The sequence below is a fragment of the Schistocerca nitens genome, chromosome 9 (genome assembly GCF_023898315.1).
Source record: "Schistocerca nitens isolate TAMUIC-IGC-003100 chromosome 9, iqSchNite1.1, whole genome shotgun sequence".
In the NCBI taxonomy this organism is placed as follows: domain Eukaryota; kingdom Metazoa; phylum Arthropoda; class Insecta; order Orthoptera; family Acrididae; genus Schistocerca; species Schistocerca nitens.
In genome coordinates this window covers 403,092,637-403,117,147 of record NC_064622.1, presented here as the reverse complement: position 1 = coordinate 403,117,147, position 24,511 = coordinate 403,092,637, and the positions used below count along the sequence as shown (strand labels likewise).

Here is a 24,511-nt window from a genome sequence, read left to right as displayed (position 1 = left end):
GCCGACATTGTGCATGCTCTGTTGCCTGTGTCTATGTGCCTGTGGTTCTGTCAGTGTGATCATGTGATGTATCTGACCCCAGGAATGTGTCAATAAAGTTTCCCCTTCCTGGGACAATGAATTCACGGTGTTCTTATTTCAATTTCCAGGAGTGTATATAAAGAAACACCGATTTACTATGTGTTTGCCGCGCGGGATTAGCCGAGCGGTCTATGGCGCTGCAGTCATGGACTGTGTGGCTGGTCCCGGCAGAGGCTCGAGTCCTCCCTCGGGCATGGGTGTGTGTGTTTGTCCTTAGGATAATTTAGGTTAAGTAGCGTGTAAGCTTAGGGACTGATGACCTTAGCAATTAAGTCCCATAAGGTTTCACACACATTTGAACATTTGAACTATGTGTTTATTCATATGTTAGTGGTGAAGCGATCGACCACATCTTATACAAAAGATCCTTAATTGGTTCATACAATTGTGCCCTACAGAATTGTTACATCACAATCGAAACAAAAATTTAAACATTTTTTGAAGCTCTTCTTGGTAACATATTGTCAGATCTCAAATAGAATTCGCCAAAAGCTAAAATCGCTAGTATCGTAGTGGTTAAGTCATCCACAAAATAAATAATTTAAAAGAAATATAAAAGGTCATACAAATAGTTTTTTAAAGATTTATTAACGCCATAGTAAAATACTGAAGATCAACATGACAAGGCTTCTTTAATCAGATGCTATTAATAAAAGCATACTAGCGCTCTTTATTGACGTAAATTTCTTACGTAACGTATGGCGTAGCTGCAGTTATGGTGCACTGCTTGCAAAAAACGATATAACACATTGCCTTATATTTAGCCCCTAAGTCTAATAGCTGAATGATGTGTTACTTCTTTGATGGTAAAACCGATTTAGCATTAGCTAGTACCAACAAAATAGAAGACAAACCGATCCATTGATACTAATAAGTTATGTTCTCAAATACACTCCTGGAAATGGAAAAAAGAACACATTGACACCGGTGTGTCAGACCCACCATACTTGCTCCGGACACTGCGAGAGGGCTGTACAAGCAATGATCACACGCACGGCACAGCGGACACACCAGGACCCGCGGTGTTGGCCGTCGAATGGCGCTAGCTGCGCAGCATTTGTGCACCGCCGCCGTCAGTGTCAGCCAGTTTGCCGTGGCATACGGAGCTCCATCGCAGTCCTTAACACTGGTAGCATGCCGCGACAGCGTGGACGTGAACCGTATGTGCAGTTGACTGAGCGAGGGCGTATAGTGGGCATGCGGGAGGCCGGGTGGACGTACCGCCGAATTGCTCAACACGTGGGGCGTGAGGTCTCCACAGTACATCGATGTTGTCGCCAGTGGTCGGCGGAAGGTGCACGTGCCCGTCGACGTGGGACCGGACCGCAGCGACGCACGGATGCACGCCAAGACCGTAGGATCCTACGCAGTGCCGTAGGGGACCGCACCGCCACTTCCCAGCAAATTAGGGACACTGTTGCTCCTGGGGTATCGGCGAGGACCATTCGCAACCGTCTCCATGAAGCTGGGCTACGGTCCCGCACACCGTTAGGCCGTCTTCCGCTCACGCCCCAACATCGTGCAGCCCGCCTCCAGTGGTGTCGCGACAGGCGTGAATGGAGGGACGAATGGAGACGTGTCGTCTTCAGCGATGAGAGTCGCTTCTGCCTTGGTGCCAATGATGGTCGTATGCGTGTTTGGCGCCGTGCAGGTGAGCGCCACAATCAGGACTGCACACGACCGAGGCACACAGGGCCAACACCCGGCATCATGGTGTGGGGAGCGATCTCCTACACTAGCCGTACACCACTGGTGATCGTCGAGGGGACACTGAATAGTGCACGGTACATCCAAACCGTCATCGAACCCATCGTTCTACCATTCCTAGACCGGCAAGGGAACTTGCTGTTCCAACAGGACAATGCACGTCCGCATGTATCCCGTGCCAGCCAACGTGCTCTAGAAGGTGTAAGTCAACTACCCTGGCCAGCAAGATCTCCGGATCTGTCCCCCACTGAGCATGTTTGGGACTGGATGAAGCGTCGTCTCACGCGGTCTGCACGTCCAGCACGAACGCTGGTCCAACTGAGGCGCCAGGTGGAAATGGCATGGCAAGCCGTTCCACAGGACTACATCCAGCATCTCTACGATCGTCTCCATGGGAGAATAGCAGCCTGCATTGCTGCGAAAGGTGGATATACACTGTACTAGTGCCGACATTGTGCGTGCTCTGTTGCCTGTGTCTATGTGCCTGTGGTTCCGTCAGTGTGATCATGTGATGTATCTGTCCCCAGGAATGTGTCAATAAAGTTTCCCCTTCCTGGGACAATGAATTCACGGTGTTCTTATTTCAATTTCCAGGAGTGTACTATCAGCCCCAGTATTGTCATATTTAAGACAGTCTGGATGACACATTGCAGAAACGTTTCAGGTTTACAGTTTCACCCTTTTTAATGTTTTGTTTAAAATTCACATTTTGCCTTTTAGCTATTTTTTTTAAATGACCACAGAGTCGAAGTCAGTAAACTGTAATAAGTACATCCAGTGCGAGGCCTGTGACGATATTTAAGGTTAGCTACAAAATTCTTGACTTCAGAAAAAAAGGTTAAATGCAGACCAGTGATACCATAGGGTAAAGGAAGGGAAACAGGACGTGATTGAGGGTAACGTCAGAGAGCTCGGCGCTGCGACCGAGTCCCACCTGTAGCTGCCGGTGACGGGCGGGTAGCGGTCCCTGTTGTAGTAGGGGTCTCGATCGGAGACGAAGCTGCGGCCGCTGCTACCCCAGACCCAGCGGCCGTCCTCGCCTGCTCTGGATGACGCCAGCAGCGAAGTCAGGCACAACGTTACACCTGAAACACACCAGCCAGTACGGCGTTTATCAGCTGCCCACAAATACCTACATTACACTGAAGCGCAAAAGAAACTGGTACAGGCATGCGTATACAAATACAGAAATAAGTAAACAGGCAGAATACGGCGCTGCCATCGGCAACGCCTGTACAGAGTGGTCCATTGATAGTGACCGGGCCAAATATCTCACGAAATAAGCCTAAAACGAAAAAAAAACCACAAAGAACGAAACTCGTTTATCTTGAAGGGCGGAAACCAGATGGCGCGATGGTTGGCCCGCTAGATGGCGCCGCCATAGCTCACACTTATATCAACTGCGTTTTTTTAAAATAGGAACCCCCATTTTTTATTACATATTCGTGTAGTACGTAAAGAAATATGAATGTTTTAGTTGGACCACTGTTTCGCTTTGTGATAGATGGCGCTGTTATTGGCACAAACGTATAAGTATGTGGTATCACGTAACATTCCGTCAGTGCGGACGGTATTTGCTTCGTTATACATTACCCGTGATAAAATGGACCGTTTACCAATTGCGGAAAAGTTCGATATCGTGTTGATGTATGGCTATTATGATCAAAATGCCCAACGGGCGTGTGCTATGTATGCTGCCGGACTGTTCGCTGGATAGTTACGTTATTTAAGGAAACAGGAAGTGTTCAACCACATGTGAAACGTCAACCACAACCTGCAACAACTGACGATGCCCAAGTAGGTGTTTTAGCTGCTGTCGCGTCTAATCCGCACATCAGTAGCAAACAAACTGCGCGAGAATCGGGAAACTCAAAAAAGTCGGTGTTGAGAATGCTACATCAACATCGATTGCACCCGCACCATATTTCTATGCACCACGAATTGCATGGCGACGACTTTGAACGTCGTGTACAGCTCTGCCAGTGGGCACAAGAGAAATTACGGGACGATGACAGATTTTTTGCACGCGTTCTATTTAGTGACGAAGCGTCATTCACCAATAGCGGTAACGTAAACCGGCATAATATGCACTACTGGGCAACGGAAAATCCACGATGGCTGCGACAAGTGGAACATCAGCGACCTTGGCGGGTTCATGTATGGTACGGCATTATGGGAGGAAGGATAATTGGCCCCCATTTTATCGATGACAATCTAAATGGTGCAATGTATGCTGATTTCCTACGGAATGTTCTACCGATGTCACTACAAGATGTTTCACTGCATGACAGAATGGCGATGTACTTCCAACATGATGGATGTCCGGCACATAGCTCGCGTGCCGTTGAAGCGGTATTGAATACTATATTTCATGACACGTGGATTGGTCGTCGAAGCACCATACCATGTCCCGCACGTTCACCGGATCTGACGTCCCCGGATTTCTATCTGTGGGGAAAGTTGAAGGATATTTGCTATCGTGATCCACCGACAACACCTGACAACATGCGTCAGCGCTTTGTCAATGCATGTGCGAACATGGCGAACTACTCGGTGTTGAGAGGAATGTCGTTACACGTATTGCCAAATGCATGGAGGTTGACGCATATCATTTTGAGCATTTATTGCATTAATGTGGTATTTACAGGTAATAACGCTGTAACAGCATGCGTTCTCAGAAATGATAAGTTCACAAAGGTACATTGGAACAACCGAAATAAAATGTTCAAACGTACCTACGTTCTGTATTTTAATTTAAAATACCTACCTGTTACAACTGTTTGTCTAAAATTGTGAGCCATATGTTTGTGACTATTACATCGCCATCTATCACAAAGCGAAAAAAATGGTCCAACTGAAACATTCATATTTCTTTACGTACTACACGAATATGTAATTAAAATGGGGGTTCCTATTTAGAAAAACCGCATTTGATATACGTTTGACCTATGGCAGCGCCATATAGCGGGCCAACCATAGCGCCATCTGGTTTCCCCCTTCAAGCTAGACAAGTTTCGTTCTTTGTAGTTTTTTCGTTTGACGCTTATTTCGTGAGATATTTGGCCCGGTCACGATCAATGGACCACCCTGTATAAGACAAGTTTTTGGCGCAGTTATTAGATGGGTTACTGCTGCTACAATCGCAGGTTATCGAGATTTAAATGAGTTTGAACGTGGTGTTATAGTCGGCGCACGAGCGATGGGACACAGCATTCCCGAGGTAGCGATGAAGGGGGGATTTTCCCGTACGATGATTTCACGATTGTACCGTGAATAACAGGAATCCGGTAAAACATAAAATCCCCGACATCGCTGCGGCCGGAAAAATATCCTGCAAAAACGGAAACGACGACGAGTGATCGTTCAGCGAGACAGAAGTGCAACCCTTCCACAAATTGCTGCAGATTTCAATGCTGAGCCATCAACAAATGTCAGCGTGTGAACCACTCAACGGATCTTCATCGATATGGGCATTCGGAGCCGAAGGCCCACTCGCATGCCCTTGATGACCGCATAACACAAAGCTTTACGCCTCGCCTGGGCCCGTCAACACCGACATCGGACTGTTGATGACTGGAAACATGTTGCCTGGTCGGACGAGTCTCGTTTCAAATTGTATCAAGTGGATGAACGTGTGTGGGTATGGAGACAACCTCATGAATCCATAGACCCTGCATGTCAGCACCGCACTGTTCAAGCTGGTGGAGGCTCTGTAATGGTGTGGGGCGTGTGCAGTTGGAGTGATATGGGACCCTTGATACGTCTAAATACGACAGCATCCTCTTTGCCCATGCAGTGTGCGGCCGAGAATTGCAATGAAGAAGGAAATGCCTGACAATTACGTTGTGTGGGCTGTATGAAATCAGGCGAAATCTGTTGTGTACGACTTCATACATAATTATGAGGAGAGTTGGGCTACAGAGTAGTGCAGCAACTGTCGTTGTAGGAAAGCTGGATGGGAGCAGAAATGATAAGCGAACAAATTAACGTAATAAACAGAGTCTGGCTATCACAATGTTCATATACACTCCTGGAAATTGAAATAAGAACACCGTGAATTCATTGTCCCAGGAAGGGGAATCTTTATTGACACATTCCTGGGGTCAGATACATCACATGATCACACTGACAGAACCACAGGCACATAGACACAGGCAACAGAGCATGCACAATGTCGGCACTAGTACAGTGTATATCCACCTTTCGCAGCAATGCAGGCTGCTATTCTCCCATGGAGACGATCGTAGAGATGCTGGATGTAGTCCTGTGCAACGGCTTGCCATGCCATTTCCACCTGGCGCCTCAGTTGGACCAGCGTTCGTGCTGGACGTGCAGACCGCGTGAGACGACGCTTCATCCAGTCCCAAACATGCTCAATTGGGGACAGATCCGGAGATCTTGCTGGCCAGGGTAGTTGACTTACACCTTCTAGAGCACGTTGGGTGGCACGGGATACATGCGGACGTGCATTGTCCTGTTGGAACAGCAAGTTCCCTTGCCGGTCTAGGAATGGTAGAACGATGGGTTCGATGACGGTTTGGATGTACCGTGCACTATTCAGTGTCCCCTCGACGATCACCAGTGGTGTACGGCCAGTGTAGGAGATCGCTCCCCACACCATGATGCCGGGTGTTGGCCCTGTGTGCCTCGGTCGTATGCAGTCCTGATTGTGGCGCTCACCTGCACGGCGCCAAACACGCATACGACCATCATTGGCACCAAGGCAGAAGCGACTCTCATCGCTGAAGACGACACGTCTCCATTCGTCCCTCCATTCACGCCTGTCGCGACACCACTGGAGGCGGGCTGCACGATGTTGGGGCGTGAGCGGAAGACGGCCTAACGGTGTGCGGGACCGTAGCCCAGCTTCATGGAGACGGTTGCGAATGGTCCTCGCCGATACCCCAGGAGCAACAGTGTCCCTAATTTGCTGGGAAGTGGCGGTGCGGTCCCCTACGGCACTGCGTAGGATCCTACGGTCTTGGCGTGCATCCGTGCGTCGCTGCGGTCCGGTCCCACGTCGACGGGCACGTGCACCTTCCGCCGACCACTGGCGACAACATCGATGTACTGTGGAGACCTCACGCCCCACGTGTTGAGCAATTCGGCGGTACGTCCACCCGGCCTCCCGCATGCCCACTATACGCCCTCGCTCAAAGTCCGTCAACTGCACATACGGTTCACGTCCACGCTGTCGCGGCATGCTACCAGTGTTAAAGACTGCGATGGAGCTCCGTATGCCACGGCAAACTGGCTGACACTGACGGCGGCGGTGCACAAATGCTGCGCAGCTAGCGCCATTCGACGGCCAACACCGCGGTTCCTGGTGTGTCCGCTGTGCCGTGCGTGTGATCATTGCTTGTACAGCCCTCTCGCAGTGTCCGGAGCAAGTATGGTGGGTCTGACACACCGGTGTCAATGTGTTCTTTTTTCCATTTCCAGGAGTGTAGATGAAGCTCCCTAAAGTAAACACAAACGATGGTGTCATAGGGAAATGACTCCTAGCGCGTATGGGTTGAGTGGGTGCCGCTGGTGTAGTCTGTCGGTAAACAGAAGAGCGAGCGAGCGAGTTCCCACTCTGCCAACCCAGCTACGTCACGAGGCGCTTCTACAGGCTGTTTCACAACGTAGTACCGGCCCTGCCGCGGCGCGCGATTCAAATCTGTAGCGAAGCCGTGTACAGATACGTCTAGGCTGCGTTTATTTTTAGACAAATGCATTAAGACCATAAGGAATACAAAAAACGATAGCTTCTTCCGAAACACAACATTATAGAGTAAATGATATTAACATACGAACGGAAGTCACGATTCTACTACAAACGTAGAACCAAATGCCTGTTCATGTGAATGTAAGTTCCTCTATTGCTATTCGTAAAACGAACCCAATATAGTGCAATCAGTCTGTATAATTTAAGACTTGTTCTTACTTTGTGTTTCTACTAAAAGGTAGAAGTTTTCTTTGAAGGACTGCACTGAAACTTAACAATGCTTGCAACACAAAGAGTTTTTAAAAAGTAAGCAGAAATTTATAATTTTGTGTGTTGTATTAGTCCGATTAGCACTACTTTTTTGTCACTGTCTTCGTAAACATGCCTCAAAAGTATGTGTTCAATGTTATGCATATTGGGTATTTACTCTGTTGTCAGCTGTCAGAAAAGTAACATGTGTTTTGGTAGCATTAACGATTATTTGATTTGTATAAAAATAAATTACAGAATCTGTATTAAATTTTGTTATAAGAATGGAATAAAGTGTATGAAATTTTTAGAAATGGTAAATATTGCTTTTGGTGAGCCTCTTATGAGTAAAGCAAGGGCAGACAAGTGGTATAAACATTTCAAAGCAGGCCTTAAAGGACAGCGGTTTTACAAGCATGGATGAGATTAAAAATGCACACTTACGAGACCTATAAACTATCCCGAAGAAAGAATTCGTAAACTGTTTCGGGAATTGGAAAAAGCACTGGCATAAGTGTATAGTATGTAATGGGGAATATTTTGAAGAGGATAACATTGCTGTAGATTAACAAATAAAGTTCTTACCAAAAAAATAAAAATTAATATGTGAGTACACCTCGTATGTCAAGCTTTTTGCTTAGAAGTCCAGAATGAGCGTACATGTTTCGAAGGAAATTTCAGCAGTGTTTAGAATAGCTATTGCGCACATGTTTTAAGCAATATGTCTTAGAATCAGGTGAATAGCGACCGAGATAGATGTTTAGTGTTCCATAAGCATCAAAGGTCTTACGTGGTTTTGAAACTGTCTATAACGATGGGTTTCCTCCCAAAATTATTAGTTTTCCTTCGTGGCGATTCCAGTAAACAATGCGGCTTATTTTTCAATTCCTTACTTACGCGTCCTATTAGGTGAGGTTGACGTTTGCATAAATTGCAGCCCTTTGATTGGGACTGGTAATATAAGCCAACAGTTCTTTTTAGGTCGCCTCTTTAATACACGCTGTAATAAACTCCCCAAATACCTCCTCTTCTTCGTATTCTGCACATTTTCTTGCAATGCTAGACGATTATCCATCACTTCCGGATATCGAAGTACATCAGTAAGTATACAAAGTTAACTCACTGACACTGGCAACTAAGATCCCACGAGCAGAAACGACGTATATCACTGCACGCCGAACTACACTGCTAGACAGATAACGGGCAACAGATTTTGGGTGCCCCTGTAGGCCGGTGGCAGCGTTCTTCCGGGAAAGGCCACTTCCCCCACCAAAAGCGCTGCTCGCTCTTGAGTTTACAGACAGACTATAGTCCTATACTGTGGCAGCAGAGGACGCTCGTGGTACGGAGCCACTGGATGCGTGGCTCAGTGGGCGCACACCACTGGCTCAGCCAGATCCCGTACAACCGTTACAGACATCAGACGGAAATTTGCAGTTCCGTTGCCAACATAAAAGCACCGGTAGTATGGTATCGACACATGGTACCACAAAATCTGTCACAGACGCTCATAGCTGGGGGAAAACACTATTTTCTAGGCATCTTTACGTGCTCTCTGTATGCTCAGAACTGAAAAGAGCTACGTGACGCCATCGACAATCATACTAGACACACTGTCCAATACATCTGTGCAAAGCTTCATAGGATTTTCACTGCAATTTCCAAGTCGCGAGCAGTCGGACCTAATTTTCCTAATAGCCCTCGTATGTTATCCAACGCTTCCCAGAATGTACTCACTCGAAATTTTGAAACTTAACTATTGTGCTATCTAATATATGTGAATGATACATTATGGCACGATAAACTGCGAGTAGCCTGCTACTTATTTAATACTGATTTGCCGAATGACAATCATGCTGGTAGGGCATTTAAAATGGAACGCAGCTTTTATCCTATTATTTTTTAAACTTACATTGTTATTAAGGCAGGAGGAGCGAAATATAACACTGACAGGGTGCCTTGTCATGCTCATCCAAACGATCATCGGTCTCCGAATTGTTCCTCTACTTTACACAGTACACAACACTGTAAAATGTGTTCCTATGGTTCCGCATTTAGCGTTATCTTAAGTGCAATGTGGGGAACACACCCTAACCAATAGAAACATCCCCGTACCCTAACAATACCACCTCCGCAGCTCACTCATTTACCACATGACGGTATGTAACGTTCTCCAGGCATTCGGAAAACCTAAATGTTTTCACCGGAATGCCAAAGCGTATACCCGGCCGGTGTGGCCGAACGGTTCTAGGCGCTACAGTCTGGAACCGCGCGACCGCTAGTACTCAGAGCCATTTGAACCATTTGAGCCATAGGGTATAGCATGACTGATCACTCTTAATCACTCACTTCCATTCATCCACTATCCGATGGCGTCGCTCTTTACACCTCCTCAAGCGTCGATTAGCGCTGATTAATTTCTGAAACGTGTGGGATATGAGGATCTGCTCGACCATTCTCTGTACGCGCAGTCATTGTGCTAGTTGGACGGCTGGTAACCCTCACGAGTGATTCCTTTTGCTTATTTGATGTGGTCTTTTACAACCACCCTCCGTAATGCTCGATGACCCCTGTCCGTCAGTCCAAGAGGCTGCCTGGTCTCGGTTTAGGTGTAATTGTTCCTTCACGTTTCCACTTCACAGTCACATCAACAACAGTCTACCTGGGCAGCTTTAGAAGGTATCAAATGTCCCTGATGTTTATGCTACTCAGGTGACATCCAACGACTAGCCCACGTTCGTGGCCAGTCAAATCTTCTGATGCACCCATACTGCCGTTACTGTTTCTCTACTGACAGCAAAATACTCCCCCCCCCCCCTGCCCCTTTTATATTGGCGATCCGCCTCTCCTGACACTTAAGGGGCTCCGGAACGCCCTATACTTGCAATGTTAAAATAACGCTTATAAATTACATCTTTCCTCACAAAGTATTTGAGGTAGGAAGTCGAACTTTTTACAGATTATTTATTGGAATATGGGCTACAACTTAACACAGGGATTTTACAAAATTTTAGTTCAGTTATTAAAGATGATTTTTTTTTCAATTGTAATGAAAATTCACAACATTTTTTTGCAATTTTTTATTTATATATTCAAAAATATAAGTTTTTTTGGAAAAAGGCTGTGTTAAATTATGCAGAAGGTACTGTGTAACATTTACTGAAAGTTTGAAACAAATATGTTTGGAAGATCCTTAGAAAACATGTAATTAGTATGAGAAAATAAAAGTTTTGGGAATCGAGCGGCATCTCGTGGTTGTGCGGTAGCGTTCTCGCTTCCCACGCCCGGGTTCCCGGGTTCGATTCCCGGCGGGGTCAGGGATTTTCTCTGCCTCGTGATGGCTGGGTGTTGTGTGCTGTCCTTAGGTTAGTTAGGTTTAAGTAGTTCTAAGTTCTAGGGGACTGATGACCATAGATGTTAAGTCCCATAGTGCTCAGAACCATTTGGGAATCAAGCGACAAAGATTGGATTAACTTTTTAGTGCATTCCAGGTCCATAGGATGGATTATCTTCATCCTCTGCAAACTCCTCCTCCAGCTTCCTCTTGTTCCTCCTCCTGGTTACTCTTGCTTGTATTTCTAGACTCTTTACAGCCCTGTCTGCAGCCCGAAGGCGTTCCTTGTCTAAAGCAAGCATTGCTCGTACCATGTTAGAACCTATCTTCATTCCCATATTTCTAAATACCTTTGGCTTTCCAACATTTCTCCTTTTCTTAAAAGCCTTCAGAGGATTTCTAATAACTTTACTTTTACTCATTATTATACTTCAACAAAACAGAGACTCAAGAAACAGAATTAATTACGAATATTTTCGAGATAACGACAGAGTAAATAAACAATCGACAATCACACCAGCGATATATATGGAACCATCACAGGTTAGCCACAACACATACTTTATCTCACATCACTAAAATGTACCTGATGAACACGGACGTTAATAATAACACCATTTGACAGCAGTTTAACAGCGCCACAGTGGGTGACGCCCATGTAGAACACATTTCAAAAAAAATTTAAAAATAGTTGTAGTCTTCGGAATTGAATAAATTATATATCTATTAAAAGGTAATAGTCTGCAGATTCAGAAAACGCAAAAAAGTAAAAATTGAACTTTTCATGATTTTGAGCCTTTCCGGAGCCCCTTAAGTGGGGACCGAGCGAGGTGGCGCAGTGGTTAGCACACTGGACTCGCATTCGGGAGAACGACGGTTCAATCCCGCGTCCGGCCATCCTGATTTAGGGTTTCCATGATCGCCCTAAATCGCTTCAGGCGAGTGCCGGGATGGTTCCTTTGAAAGGCCACGGCCGGCTTCCCTCCCCATCCTTCCCTAATCCGATGAGACCGATGACCTCGCAGTTTTGTCTCCCCCCCCCCCCCCCAAATCAACCCAACACTTGGTGGTCAATTCCGCATTACATAGTGGTATCCCGATACCTCTGATCATACACTGTAAATCAGGGCTTAACAACTGGCCGGTTTTGAGCGCGAGTACTCGCGTCTGCTCAGGCATGTGCTCGCGAGCAGGTGCAAGGTCGCGGAGTAGGGAGAGAGGGGAGGGAGGGGAAATGCGCGCGCACGTTTGAATAGGGCCGCTGCGTGCCTATTGAATTCGCGCCGACTGTGTAACGTTTAAAGTACTACGATCAGCTCTTAACAGTCACTTCGCTAGTTAAGAATCATGTGATGTTGCCATTGTGTAACCCCAACCATGCTTTCGCAGTTCAACCCCCATTGGGAGGAATTGTATCTGTTTACAGAAAAAGATGGTGTTGCAAAATGTTTAGTATGTCACAAAACGCTGAATTCTTTTACGAAATTTAATTTGCAGCGACATTATATGTCGTACCACGTGGAAAATGTGATTGACCAGATCGTGCACAGGAAGTTATTAAATTTAAAAATGGTTCAAATGGCTCTGAGCACTATGGGACTTAACAGCTATGGTCATCAGTCCCCTAGAACTTAGAACTACTTAAACCTAACTAACCTAAGGACATCACACCACACCCAGCCATCACGAGGCAGAGAAAATCCCTGACCCCGCCGGGAATCGAACCCGCGAACCCTGGCGTGGGAAGCGAGAACGCTACCGCACGACCACGAGATGCGGACGTTATTAAATTTAAAAGGAAGCTATCTGAAGAAGATCTGGACGACGAAGAAAAATCAACTGAGGCAGCTCACAGAGTGGGTTACAAAATTGCTTTGCTTTTAGCAAAATCCCTGCACCCCTTAACTGATGGCTATTTAATAAAAGAATGTTTGGTAGTTGCAGCGGAACATTTGTGTCCATCTCAAGTTGAACAGTATCGGATTGTGCCATTATCTAACATGACCATTATGCGTCGCATACAGGACATGGCAGACGACGTCCAGAGCCAACTTGTAAATATCTGTAAAGATTTTATGGCGTATTCTCTAGCTCTGGACGAAAGTGTTGATATCACTGGAACAGCGCAGCTTGCCTTATTTATTAGAGGTGTTAATAGAGATCTTCAGTTGAGGGAGGAGCTCCTCGATGTAGTAGCCATCAAGATCACTACAACCGGAGTGTTGAAGAAAGTGTTGAAAATTTAGGATTGTCGTGGAATTCTTTAGTTTCAGTGTCTACAGATGGTAGAGGCATACACTAAGCTAATAAAATTATGTGGCACATGTACATTCTCCTCTATTTGTTTCATTTGTCGCAGTAGTAATTGGTGAGTGATATCCCTGCAGGTGGCCGCGGATTTACATTGACTGGCGGCAGCTGTTGTGTGCCCCACGTGACTCTCCCCACTCTCCGCTCTGGCTCCGTGCTCGCACCTTGCTGCTCACAGCTTGCTCCGCGAGCACGTATGTTGTGAAGCCCTGCTGTAAATAAAGGAAAATTGAGGTTAGAAGTTGTGTTTTTCTTTCGGTTTATCCTGCCTAATTTTGATTTTCAATTGGTAATAGCGTCCAGAGGTCTCTTCATTTTCCTTTCTGTAGGTTAATGATTCTGTCTGCTTTTAAACAAAGCCGTGTCGTCGGGAGCCTGTACTGGTCAGAAGAGCTGGTGAATATTTACTACAGTGACGACGTACAACACCAGCCTTCTGCAGGGCCTCGGCAACGACTTAGCAGGCTACTCGCGTCCGGAGCCTGTCGCAACTCCCTTTGAGGTTGGATGGAGCCGGCGTCCCTCGCGCTCCTTGCGAAGAGCCTTCTGACCACGTGACCGGGCTACGCACTCAGCACAGCTGGGTGCGTCAGGTCAAGGCCGAGCCGAGTCCTCCGGGCCGCCACCGGCCGCCCACGCGTGACCCAGTCAGGTGCCCACGCACCCTCGGCCAGCCGCCGCAGGAGACTTTCAGTTTCGCCACCGTCGCCGCGTGGGAAGCAGTCTTGTCCCGCCCCCACACGCTGGCCCAGAGAGGCGTCGCCTGCGTGGCTGCTATAGGTTGCGCTCCACTTTCACTCTCGGCTCTCTGCCCAGCAAGTGTTGCTGGACTCATAAGGGACTGAGGAATGTACAATCTAGACCAGTGGTTCCCAATATGGGGCGTAATTCTCCCTTGAGGAGTAAAATGAAATTAGCTGAGGGGTCAAAACAACACTGTTCGACTCTACTTTGGTCACGAAACTAAATCATTTTTAAAGCATCATTGCTATCATAAAGGGACCTCCACTTCATGGCGTGTTAGTACAGCAGTCAATGTGCAGAACATGCCGAAAACAGATCTTGATTGACGAATTGATTTTACTGCTTTATTTATTCTTGACGCACGTTTCGCCTAAGACTCGTATATCTTCACATCGACTAGTATAGTGCCACGGTTAGGGCATCCGCAAAAACAGACTGCCCTCGTCATATATACTAAAATACATCGAAGCAAGTATGTGCTCACGTCTTACACTGAAGCACCAACGTCCGCAGCTCGTGGTCGTGCGGTAGCCTTCTCGCTTCCCGCGCCCGGGTTCCCGGGTTCGATTCCCGACGGGGTCAGGGATTTTCTCTGCCTCGTGATGACTGGGTGTTGTGTGATGTCCTTAGGTTAGTTAGGTTTAAGTAGTTCTAAGTTCTAGGGGACTGATGACCATAGATGTTAAGTCCCATAGTGATCAGAGCCATTTGAGCCATTTTTGAAGCGCCAAAGAAACTGCTATAGGCAAGCGTATTCAAATACAGAGATGGGTAAACAGAATAGCGCGCTGCGGACGGCAACGCCTACATAAGACAACAAGTGTCTGGCGCAGATGTTAGAATCAGTTACTCTGCTACAATGGCAGGTTGCCAAGATTTAAGTGAGTTTGAATATGGTATTCTAGTCGGCGAACAAGCTATGGGACACAGCGTCTCCGAGGTATCGATGAAGTGGGAATTTTCCCGTACTACCATTTCACCATGAATATCAGAAATCCGGTAAAACATCAAATCTTCGACATCGCTGCGGCCGGAAAAAGATTCTGCAAGAGAGCCGCGCGGGGTAGCCGCGCGGTCTAGGGCGCCTTGTCACAGTCCGCGCGGCTCCCTCCGTCGGAGGTTCGAGTCCTCCCTCGGGCGCAGGCCGGTGTGGCCGAGCGGTTCTAGGCGCTGTAGTCTGGAACCACGCGGCTGCTACGGTCGCAGGTTCGAATCCTGCTCGGGCATGGATGTGTGTGATGTCCTTAGATTAGTTAGGTTTAAGTAGTTCTAAGTTCTAGGGGACTGGTCCCATAGTGCTCAGAGACATTTGAATCTCCCTTTGGCATGGGTCTGTGTTGTCCTTAGCGTGAATTAGTTTAAGTTAGATTAACTAGTGTGTAAGCTTAGGGACCGATGACATGAGCAGTTTGGTTCCATAAGATCTTACCACAAATTCGAACCGGACCAACGACGACTAAACACAATCGTTCAACGTGACAGAAGTGCAATCCTTCCGCAAACTGCTGCAGATTTCAGTGCTGGACCATCAAAAAGAGTCAGCGTGCGAACCATTCAACGAAACATCATGGATATGGGCTTTCGGTGCCGAAGGACAACTTGTGTACCCTTGATGACTGCACAACACAAAGTTTTACGCCTCGCCTGGGCCCATAAACACCAGCATTTGACTGTTGATAAAAGGAAATATGCTGCCTTGTCTGACGAGTCTGGTTCCAAATGTATCGTTTGGATGGACGTGTACGGCTATGGAGACAACCTCATGAATCCATGGACCCCACATGCCATTAGGGGACTGTTCAAGCTGGTGGAGGCTCTGTAATGGTGTGGGGCCTGTGCAGTTGGCGTGATATGGGATGTCTGATACGTCTAGATACGACTCTGACAGGTGACACGTACGTAAGCATCCTGTCTGGCCATTTGCATCCATTCATGTCCATTGTGCATTCCAACAGACTTGGGCAATTCCAGCCGGACAATGCAACACTCTATACGACAAGAATTGCTACAGAGTGGCTCCAGGAACACTCTTCTGAGTTTAAACATTGGCCACCAAGCTCCCAAACATTATTGAGCATATCTGGGATGCCTTATACCGTGCTGTTCAGAAGAGATCTCCACTCCCTCGTACTCTGACCGATTTATGGACAGCCCTGCAGACTTCATGGTGTGAATTCCCTCCAGCACTACTTCAGACATTAGTGGAGCCCATTCCACGTCGTGTTTCAGCACTTTTGCGTGCTCGCGGAGACCCTACACGGTATTAGGCAGGTGTACCAGTTTGCCTCTTTAGTATATGTTAAAAGCATAACACTCGAGAACCTTGCAGGTCTACGTAGCGTAGACCTGTTGATAGAAGGCAGGATTTGGCCTGTACATAGTCCGTCACATGGTAAATACTCTGGAAGCATCACTGTTTGTTCTCTGGTCAGGCCTCCACGTAAAGCTGTAACCTACAGCTCGTTATTGAAGAGACATCTATCTATAGAAAGCGTATCGAACATCTCAGTTTGATAGAGAAAGTAATGAAGGAAAATGTTTCAAGTGCTGGCACCTGAAACATTGGGCAATGGAAAAAGCAATCGAAAGTGGGCACACAAAGTTTAAATGTTCTGGAGCTTTCATAGCACATCTCAAGAAAGAATAGAAGATGTGCCATAGGCACACCGCTGCTTTCATGACAGCAAGGGATGTACAGGAAGACCAAGCTATTCGCCAGTCTGGGGCAAGTTTGGTCGAAGAAAAAACCAGAAAACTGCCAAGTGTCCAGATACAGCGAAACTGCATTTGGAACACTGACCAAAGTGGATTTAATTATGAACTAACTCCTGGTGCGACGGTATCTAAAAAAGAGGAAAAAATCAGCAGTTGCCTTGGTACAGTCTGCATACAATGCTGTTCCAGTACACTTGGACAGCTTATGAAGTGCTTTTCGAGTTTAGGGGATTACGAAGTGGGATGAGTAGTGAATAGGAATTTGGCCTGAGGAGGGAGGCGTGCTACGTTAGTCCTAGTAGCTGAGCAAAGCTACTGTGCCTGAATGGCGTAGCGGTTAGCATATATGTTTAGTGAGCAGGAGATCGGGGCTCGGATTCCGGTCTCGGTACAAATGTTCGTTCGTCGATTCAGTTGCATGTACACATAACAGAAGTCTGAGACTTGGAAAAGACTCCGGAACTATACAGGGTGGTCCATTGATAGTGACCGGGCCAAATATCTCACGAAATAAGCATCAAACAAAAAAAATTACAAAGAACGAAACTTGTCTAGCTTGAAGGGGGAAACCAGATGGCGCTGTGGTTGGCCCGCTATATGGCGCTGCCATAGCTCAAACGGATATCAACTGCGTTTTTTTTTTAAATAGGAACCCCCATTTTTATTACATATTCGTGTGGTACGTAAAGAAATGTTTTAGTCGGACCACTTTTTTCGCTTTGTGATGGATGGCACTGTAATAGTCACAAACGTATAAGTACGTGGTATTACGTAAAATTCCGCCAGTCCGGACGGTATTTGCTTCGTGATACATTACTCGTGTTAAAATGGACCGTTTACCAGTTGCGGAAAAGGTCGATATCCTGTTGATGTATGGCTATTGTGATCAAAATCCCCAACCGGCGTGTGCTACGTATGCTGCTCGGTATCCTGGACGTCATCATCCAAGTGTCCGGACCGTTCGCCGGATAGTTACGTTATTTAAGGAAACAGGAAGTTTTCAGCCACATGTGAAACGTCAACCACGACCTGCAACAAATGAAGATGTCCAAGTAGGTGTTTTAGCTGCTGTCGCGGCTAATCCGTACATCAGTAGCAGACAAATTGTGCCAGAATCGGGAATCTCAAAAACGTCGGAGAATGCTACATCAACATCTACTGCACCCGTACCAGATTTCTATGCACCAGGAACTGCATGGCGACGACTTAGAACGTCGTGTACAGTTCTGCCACTGGGCACAAGAGACATTACGGAACGATGACGGATTTATTGCACGCGTTCTGTTTAGCGACGAAGCGTCATTGACCAACAGCGGTAACGTAAACCGGCATAATATGCACTACTGGGCAACGGAAAACCCATGATAACTGCGACAAGTGGAACATCAGCGACCTTAGTGAGTTAATGTATGGTGCGGCATTATGGGAGGAAGGATAATTGGCCCCCATTTTATAGATGACAATCTAAATGGTGCAATGTATGCTGATTTCCTACGTAATGTTCTACTGATGTTACTACAAGATGTTTCACTGCATGACAGAATGGCGATGTACTTCCAACATGATGATGTCCGGCACATAGCTCGCGTGCGGTTGTAGCGGTATTGAATAGCATATTTCATGACAGGTGGATTGGTCGTCGAAGCACTATACTATGGCCTGCACGTTCACCGGATCTGACGTCCCAGGATTTCTTTCTGTGGAGAAAGTTGAAGGATATTTGCTATCGTGATCCACCGACATCGCCTGACAACATGCGTCAGCGCATAGTCAATGCATGTGCGAACATTACGGAAGCGATCTACTCGCTGTTGAGAGGAATGTCGTTACACGTATTGCTAAATGCATTGAGGTTGACGGACATAATTTTGATCATTTATAGCATTAATGTGGTATTTACAGGTAATCATTCCGTAACATTGAATACCTGAAAGGAGAGACAGCATTCGTCGTATATTTTTGTTTATTATCGGAAAATCGATTTTCTGTCACTTAGTGACCATCTTCAGTGCTGTAATATATAACTTAAATTAGTAAGCACTGGTGTCAATAAGCTTACGGCGATCACATTCTGTAACAGTATGCGTTCTCAGAAATGATAAGTTCACAAAGGTACATTGGAACAACCGAAATAAAATGTTCAAACGTACCTACGTTTTGAAACTTCCTGGCAGATTAAAACTGTGTGCCGGATCGAGACTCGAACTCGGGACCTTAGCCTTTCGCGAGCCAGGAAGTTTCATATCAGCGCACACTCCGCTGCAGAGTGAAAATCTCATTCTGGGTACCTACGTTCTGTATTTTAATTTAAAAAACCTACCTGTTACCAACTACTCGTTTAAAATTGTGAGCCACATGTTTGTGGCTATTACAGCGCCTTCTATCACAAAGCGAAAAAAGTGGTCCAACTAAAACATTCATGTTTCTTTACGTACTACACGAATATGTACGAGGGCAGTTCAATAAGTAATACAACACATTTTTTTTCTGAAACTGGGGTTGTTTTATTCAGCATTGAAATACACCAGGTTATTCCCCAATCTTTTAGCTACACAACACTATTTTTCAACGTAATCTCCATTCAATGCTACAGCCTTACGCCACCTTGAAATGAGGGCCTGTATGCCTGCGCGGTACCATTCCACTGGTCGATGTCGGAGCCAACGTCGTACTGCATCAATAACTTCATCATCCGCGTAGTGCGTCCCACGGATTGCGTCCTTCATTGGGCCAAACATATGGAAATCCGACGGTGCGAGATCGGGGCTGTAGGGTGCATGAGGAAGAACAGTCCACTGAAGTTTTGTGAGCTCCTCTCGGGTGCGAAGACTTGTGTGAGGTCTTGCGTTGTCATGAAGAGGGAGAAGTTCGTTCTGATTTTTGTGCCTACGAACATGCTGAAGTCGTTTCTTCAATTTCTGAAGAGTAGCACAATACACTTCAGAGTTGATCGTTTGACCATGGGGAAGGACATCGAACAGAATAACCGCTTCAGCGTCCCAGAAGACTGTAACCATGACTTTACCGGCTGAGGGTATGGCTTTAAACTTTTTCTTGGTAGGGGAGTGGGTGTGGCGCCACTCCATTGATTGCCGTTTTGTTTCAGGTTGAAGTGATGAACCCATGTTTCATCGCCTGTAATAATCTTTGACAAGAAATTGTCACCCTCAGCCACATGACGAGCAAGCAATTCCGCACAGATGGTTCTCCTTTGCTCTTTATGGTGTTCGGTTAGACAACGAGGGACCCAGCGGGAACAAACCTTTGAATATCCCAACTGGTGAACAATTGTGACAGCACTACCAACAGAGATGTCAAGTTGAGCACTGAGTTGTTTGATGGTGATCCGTCGATCATCTCGAACGAGTGTGTTCGCACGCTCCGCCATTGCAGGAGTCACTGCTGTGCACGGCCGGCCCGCACGCGGGAGATCAGACAGTCTTGCCTGACCTTGCGGCGATGATGACACACGCTTTGCCCAACGACTCACCGTGCTTTTCTCCACTGCCAGATCACCGTAGACATTCTGCAAGCGCCTATGAATATCTGAGATGCCCTGGTTTTCCGCCAAAAGAAACTCGATCACTGCCCATTGTTTGCAACACACATCCGTTACAGACGCCATTTTAACAGCTCCGTACAGCGCTGCCACCTGTCGGAAGTCAATGAAACTATACGAGACGAAGCGGGAATGTTTGAAAATATTCCACAAGAAATTTCCGGCTTTTTCAACCAAAATTGGCCGAGAAAAAAATGTCTTGCATTACTTATTGAACTGCCCTCGTAATAAAAAATGGGGGTTCCTATTAAAAAAAAAAAACGCAGTTGATATCCGTTTGAGCTATGGCAGCGCCATCTAGCGGGACAACCATAGCGCCATCTGGTTTCTCCCTTCAAGCTAGCCAAGTTTCGTTCTTTGTAGTTTTTCTTTTGACGCTTATTTCGTGAGATATTTGGCCCGGTCACTATGAATGGACCACCCTGTCTAGTTTAATGTGATAGAAGAGTTTTCGTTAGGATGTTGATGAAGGAGAGAAGGTGGGGGTCGCAAGTTGCACAGCGGCCCGCCCTGCCCGCTGCGGAAGGTACCAGCTCAAGCGAGATGTGGGAGCCGGCGCGCGAGGCCTGGACAGCGCCTGGCGTGCCGTCTGACGGCGGGTTCTCCGCTCGCTACTTGCCACTGACAGGCGGACACGCCCAGCTGGCGGCGCTCGCTGCCAAATGCCAGCCGCCGTGCCGCTAAATCCGCGAGGCCGCCGCGGTCGCTGACTGCGCTGAAAAAACGGCGTCGCGCGGCGTGCCAGCGGGGGGCAGAAATAGTGGCTTCTCTGACCACAGGGACGCCGCGTTCGTGCAGACGTTCATTTGACATGAACAACAAACGGCAGTTAAGACAACGGTCTTTATCTTCTTCTATATCTGTACATATTATTAATTGAAGTCCCGCGGGGCGTTTTTCTGTCTGCGTGTTCAGGCTAGTCTTAGGAACTACGACAAGGATTTTGATACAGTTTTCATCAACAGATAGATCGACTGGCATACTACTCTACTGGCCATTAACATTGCTACACCGAGAAGAACTGCAGATGATAAATGGGCGATGATGATGATGTCGTGTGACGACGGCCTCCCGTCGGGTAGACCGTTCGCCTGGTGCAAGTCTTTCGATTTGGCGCCACTTCGGCGACTTGCGAGTCGATGGGGATGATTAGGACAACACAACACCCAGTCCCTGAGCGGAGAAAATATCCGACCCAGCCGGGAATCGAACCCAGGCCCTTAGGATTGACATTCCGTCGCGCTGACCACTCAGCTACCGGGAGCGGACGATAAATGGGCATTCATTGGACAAATATATTATACTACAACTGACATGCGATTACATTTTCACGCAATTTGGGTGCATACATCCTGAGTAATCAGTACCCAGAACAACCACCTCCGGCCGTAATAACGGCCTCGATACGCCTGGACATTGAGTCAAACAGAGCTTGGATGGCGTGTACAGGTACAGCTGTCCATGGAGGTTAAACACGATACCACAGTTCATCAAGAGTAGTGACTGGCGTATTGTGACGAGCCAGTTGCTCGGCCACCATTGACCAGACGTTTTCAGTTGGTAAGAGATCTGGAGAATGTGCTCGCCAGCGCAGCAGTCGAACATTTTCTGTATCCAGAAAGATCCGTACAGGACCTGCACCATGCGGTCGTGCATTATCCTGATGAAATGTATTGTTTCGCAGGGCTCGAATAAAGGGTAGATCCACAGGTCGTAACACATCTGAAATGTAACGTCCACTGTACAAAATGCCGTCAATGCGAACAAGAGGTGACCGAGACGTGTAACCAATGGCACCCCATACCATCACACCGGGTGATACGCCAGTATGGCGATGACGAGTACACGCTTCCAATGTGCGTTCACCGCGATGTCGCCAAACACGAATGCGACCATCATGATGCTGTAAACAGAACCTGGATTCATCCGAAAAAATGACGTTTTGCCATTCGTGCACCCAGGTTCGTCGTTGAGTACACCATCTTAGGCGCTCCTGTCTGTGATGCAGCGTCAAGGGTAACCGCAGCCATGGTCTCCGAGCTGATAGTACATGCTGCTGCAAACGTCGTCGAACTGTTCGTGCAGATGGTTGTTGTCTTGCAAATGTCCCCATCTGTTGACTCAGGGATCAAGACGTGGCTGCACGATCCGTTACAGCCATTGGGATAAGATGCCTGTCATCTCGACTGCTAGTGATACGAGGCCGTAGGGATCCAGCATGGCGTTCCGTACTACCCTCCTGAACCCACCGATTTCGTATTCTGCGAACAGTCGTTGGATCTCGACCAACGCGAGCAGTAGTGTCGCGATACGATAAACCGCAATCGCGATAGGCAATGATTTGCATATCACAGCTTCTTCCTATTGTCGGTTAAATTTCGTGTCTGTAGCACGTCATCTTCGTTTTGTAGCAATTTTAATGGCCAGTGGTGTACAAACAAGTCTACAGGCCGTAAATTGAGGGTGACGATTATTGAAGTGTATGAAAAAAAAATGTAAATTAGCTACAAACTACGGCATGCACACAGTGTATTCAGCATGTAAACATTACTACAGATATTCGGATTTAGGTTATGACATGTTCGATATGCCTGTCATCATTGGCGATGATGTGGCGCAGACGAATAGCGAAATTCGTCATGACCCGCCGAAGCGTCGGAACATCGACGCTGTCGACGACCTCCTGAATGGCTGTTTTCAGCTCAGCAATGGTTTTGGGGTTACTGCTGTACACCTTGTGTTTAATGCATCCCCACAAAAAGAATGTGGCGGCCAATGGAGGCCAATGCCAGTGGCTTCTGTGCAGCCCAGAGCCAGAACGCGGTCCCCAAAGTGCTCCTCCTGGACAGCAAACAGCAGATTTTTCCAATGGTTTGCGAGCGTCCTTGGCAGGCCTAAGGTATTCCATTGGCAGGCCTAAGGTATTCCATTGGAAAAATCTGGAGTGTATAGGATCCCATGCAGCTGTGGTGATGTTTATGTGGGTACCACCAAAAGAACTGTTTCTAAACGTTTGGAAGAGCACAAGGGAAATTGTAGAAGAGGAGAAACGGAACGATCAGCTGTTGCGGAGCATGCTTTCCAGCCAGGGAACCACAATATTCGTTTCGAGGAGACGCAAGTACTAGCGGCCACGAGCGGATACTACGAAAGGCTCTACAGGGAGGCAATCGAAATCGCTAAACACCCAAATAATTTCAACCGAAAGGAGGAGGGCGTCAAATTAAACGGTATATGGATGCCGGTGTTAAAGAAGATGTGTACCACTCGTCCACTACTGGGTGATGGCAACGGCGATCGACGGCGACGGACAGCGGCCAATTGCACTGACGTTTTCAAAACACGTGACGTCACGCCGCGGCGCGGGGGCTCGCGGACACGGAATTTAGCGGCAGTCAGTAGCGAGCCAGTGTGTGTGTTGGACCATCAAGCTACGGACCCCCTTGAAGATGTCTCCCGCAGTCGGAGACGAAACGTTGGGAATCACCTCAGAATTCATCAACCGACCACGGCATAACAGCCCGGATAATTATAATGGACAAGAAATGTAACCACTGCACATGATTTCTGACAGCGGTGGCCAACTGAATGTACGGTCACAAGAAGATCGGGCTCCGTACGACCACATGGCTCAACGGAGAGGGAAGACCATGGTGTTCGGCGTTTGGCTCTAGCGCAACGTATTGCACCTGAAGGAGCAAGTTGAGTAGCAGTTCGCACCACAGTGACACAGCGAATGGTTACAAATCGGTTACTTCAAGGACAGCTCCAAGCCAGACATCCTGTAGCGTGCCTTCCAGTGACCGCAAACCACCACCGTTTGCAACGTCAGTGGTGTCAAGCGAGAGCTCATTGGAGGGCAGGGTGGAGGTCTGTTGAGTTTTCTGCTGAAAGCTGGTCCTGCCTCGGTGTCAGTGATGGCCATGTGTTGGATAGAAGGAGGCCAGTTGAGACACTGCAAACAACCTGTCCGTGTACACGACACGCTGGAGCTACACCTGGAGTTGTGGTATGGTGTGTGATTTCGTATGACCAGGAGCACTCTCCTGGTTATCCCACGCACTCTGACTGCAGATTTGTATGACAGTCTGGTGATTTGGCG

The 24,511-nt window shown here is 47.3% G+C and overlaps 2 protein-coding genes across 2 annotated transcripts in view; one reads left to right on the top strand and one right to left on the bottom strand.

Moving 5' to 3' along the window:
- Positions 1-24,511, top strand: part of LOC126204276 (uncharacterized) — a 681,498-nt gene that overhangs the window by 57,018 nt on the left and 599,969 nt on the right. The window lies entirely within an intron of this gene.
- LOC126202876 (proline-rich protein 2-like) overlaps positions 1-24,511 on the bottom strand; it is a 74,719-nt gene that overhangs the window by 11,179 nt on the left and 39,029 nt on the right. Inside the window, exon 2 of the mRNA XM_049936916.1 lies at positions 2,723-2,873. Within this exon, the coding sequence (XP_049792873.1) occupies positions 2,723-2,873 (151 nt within the window). The remainder of the gene's footprint in view (positions 1-2,722; positions 2,874-24,511) is intronic.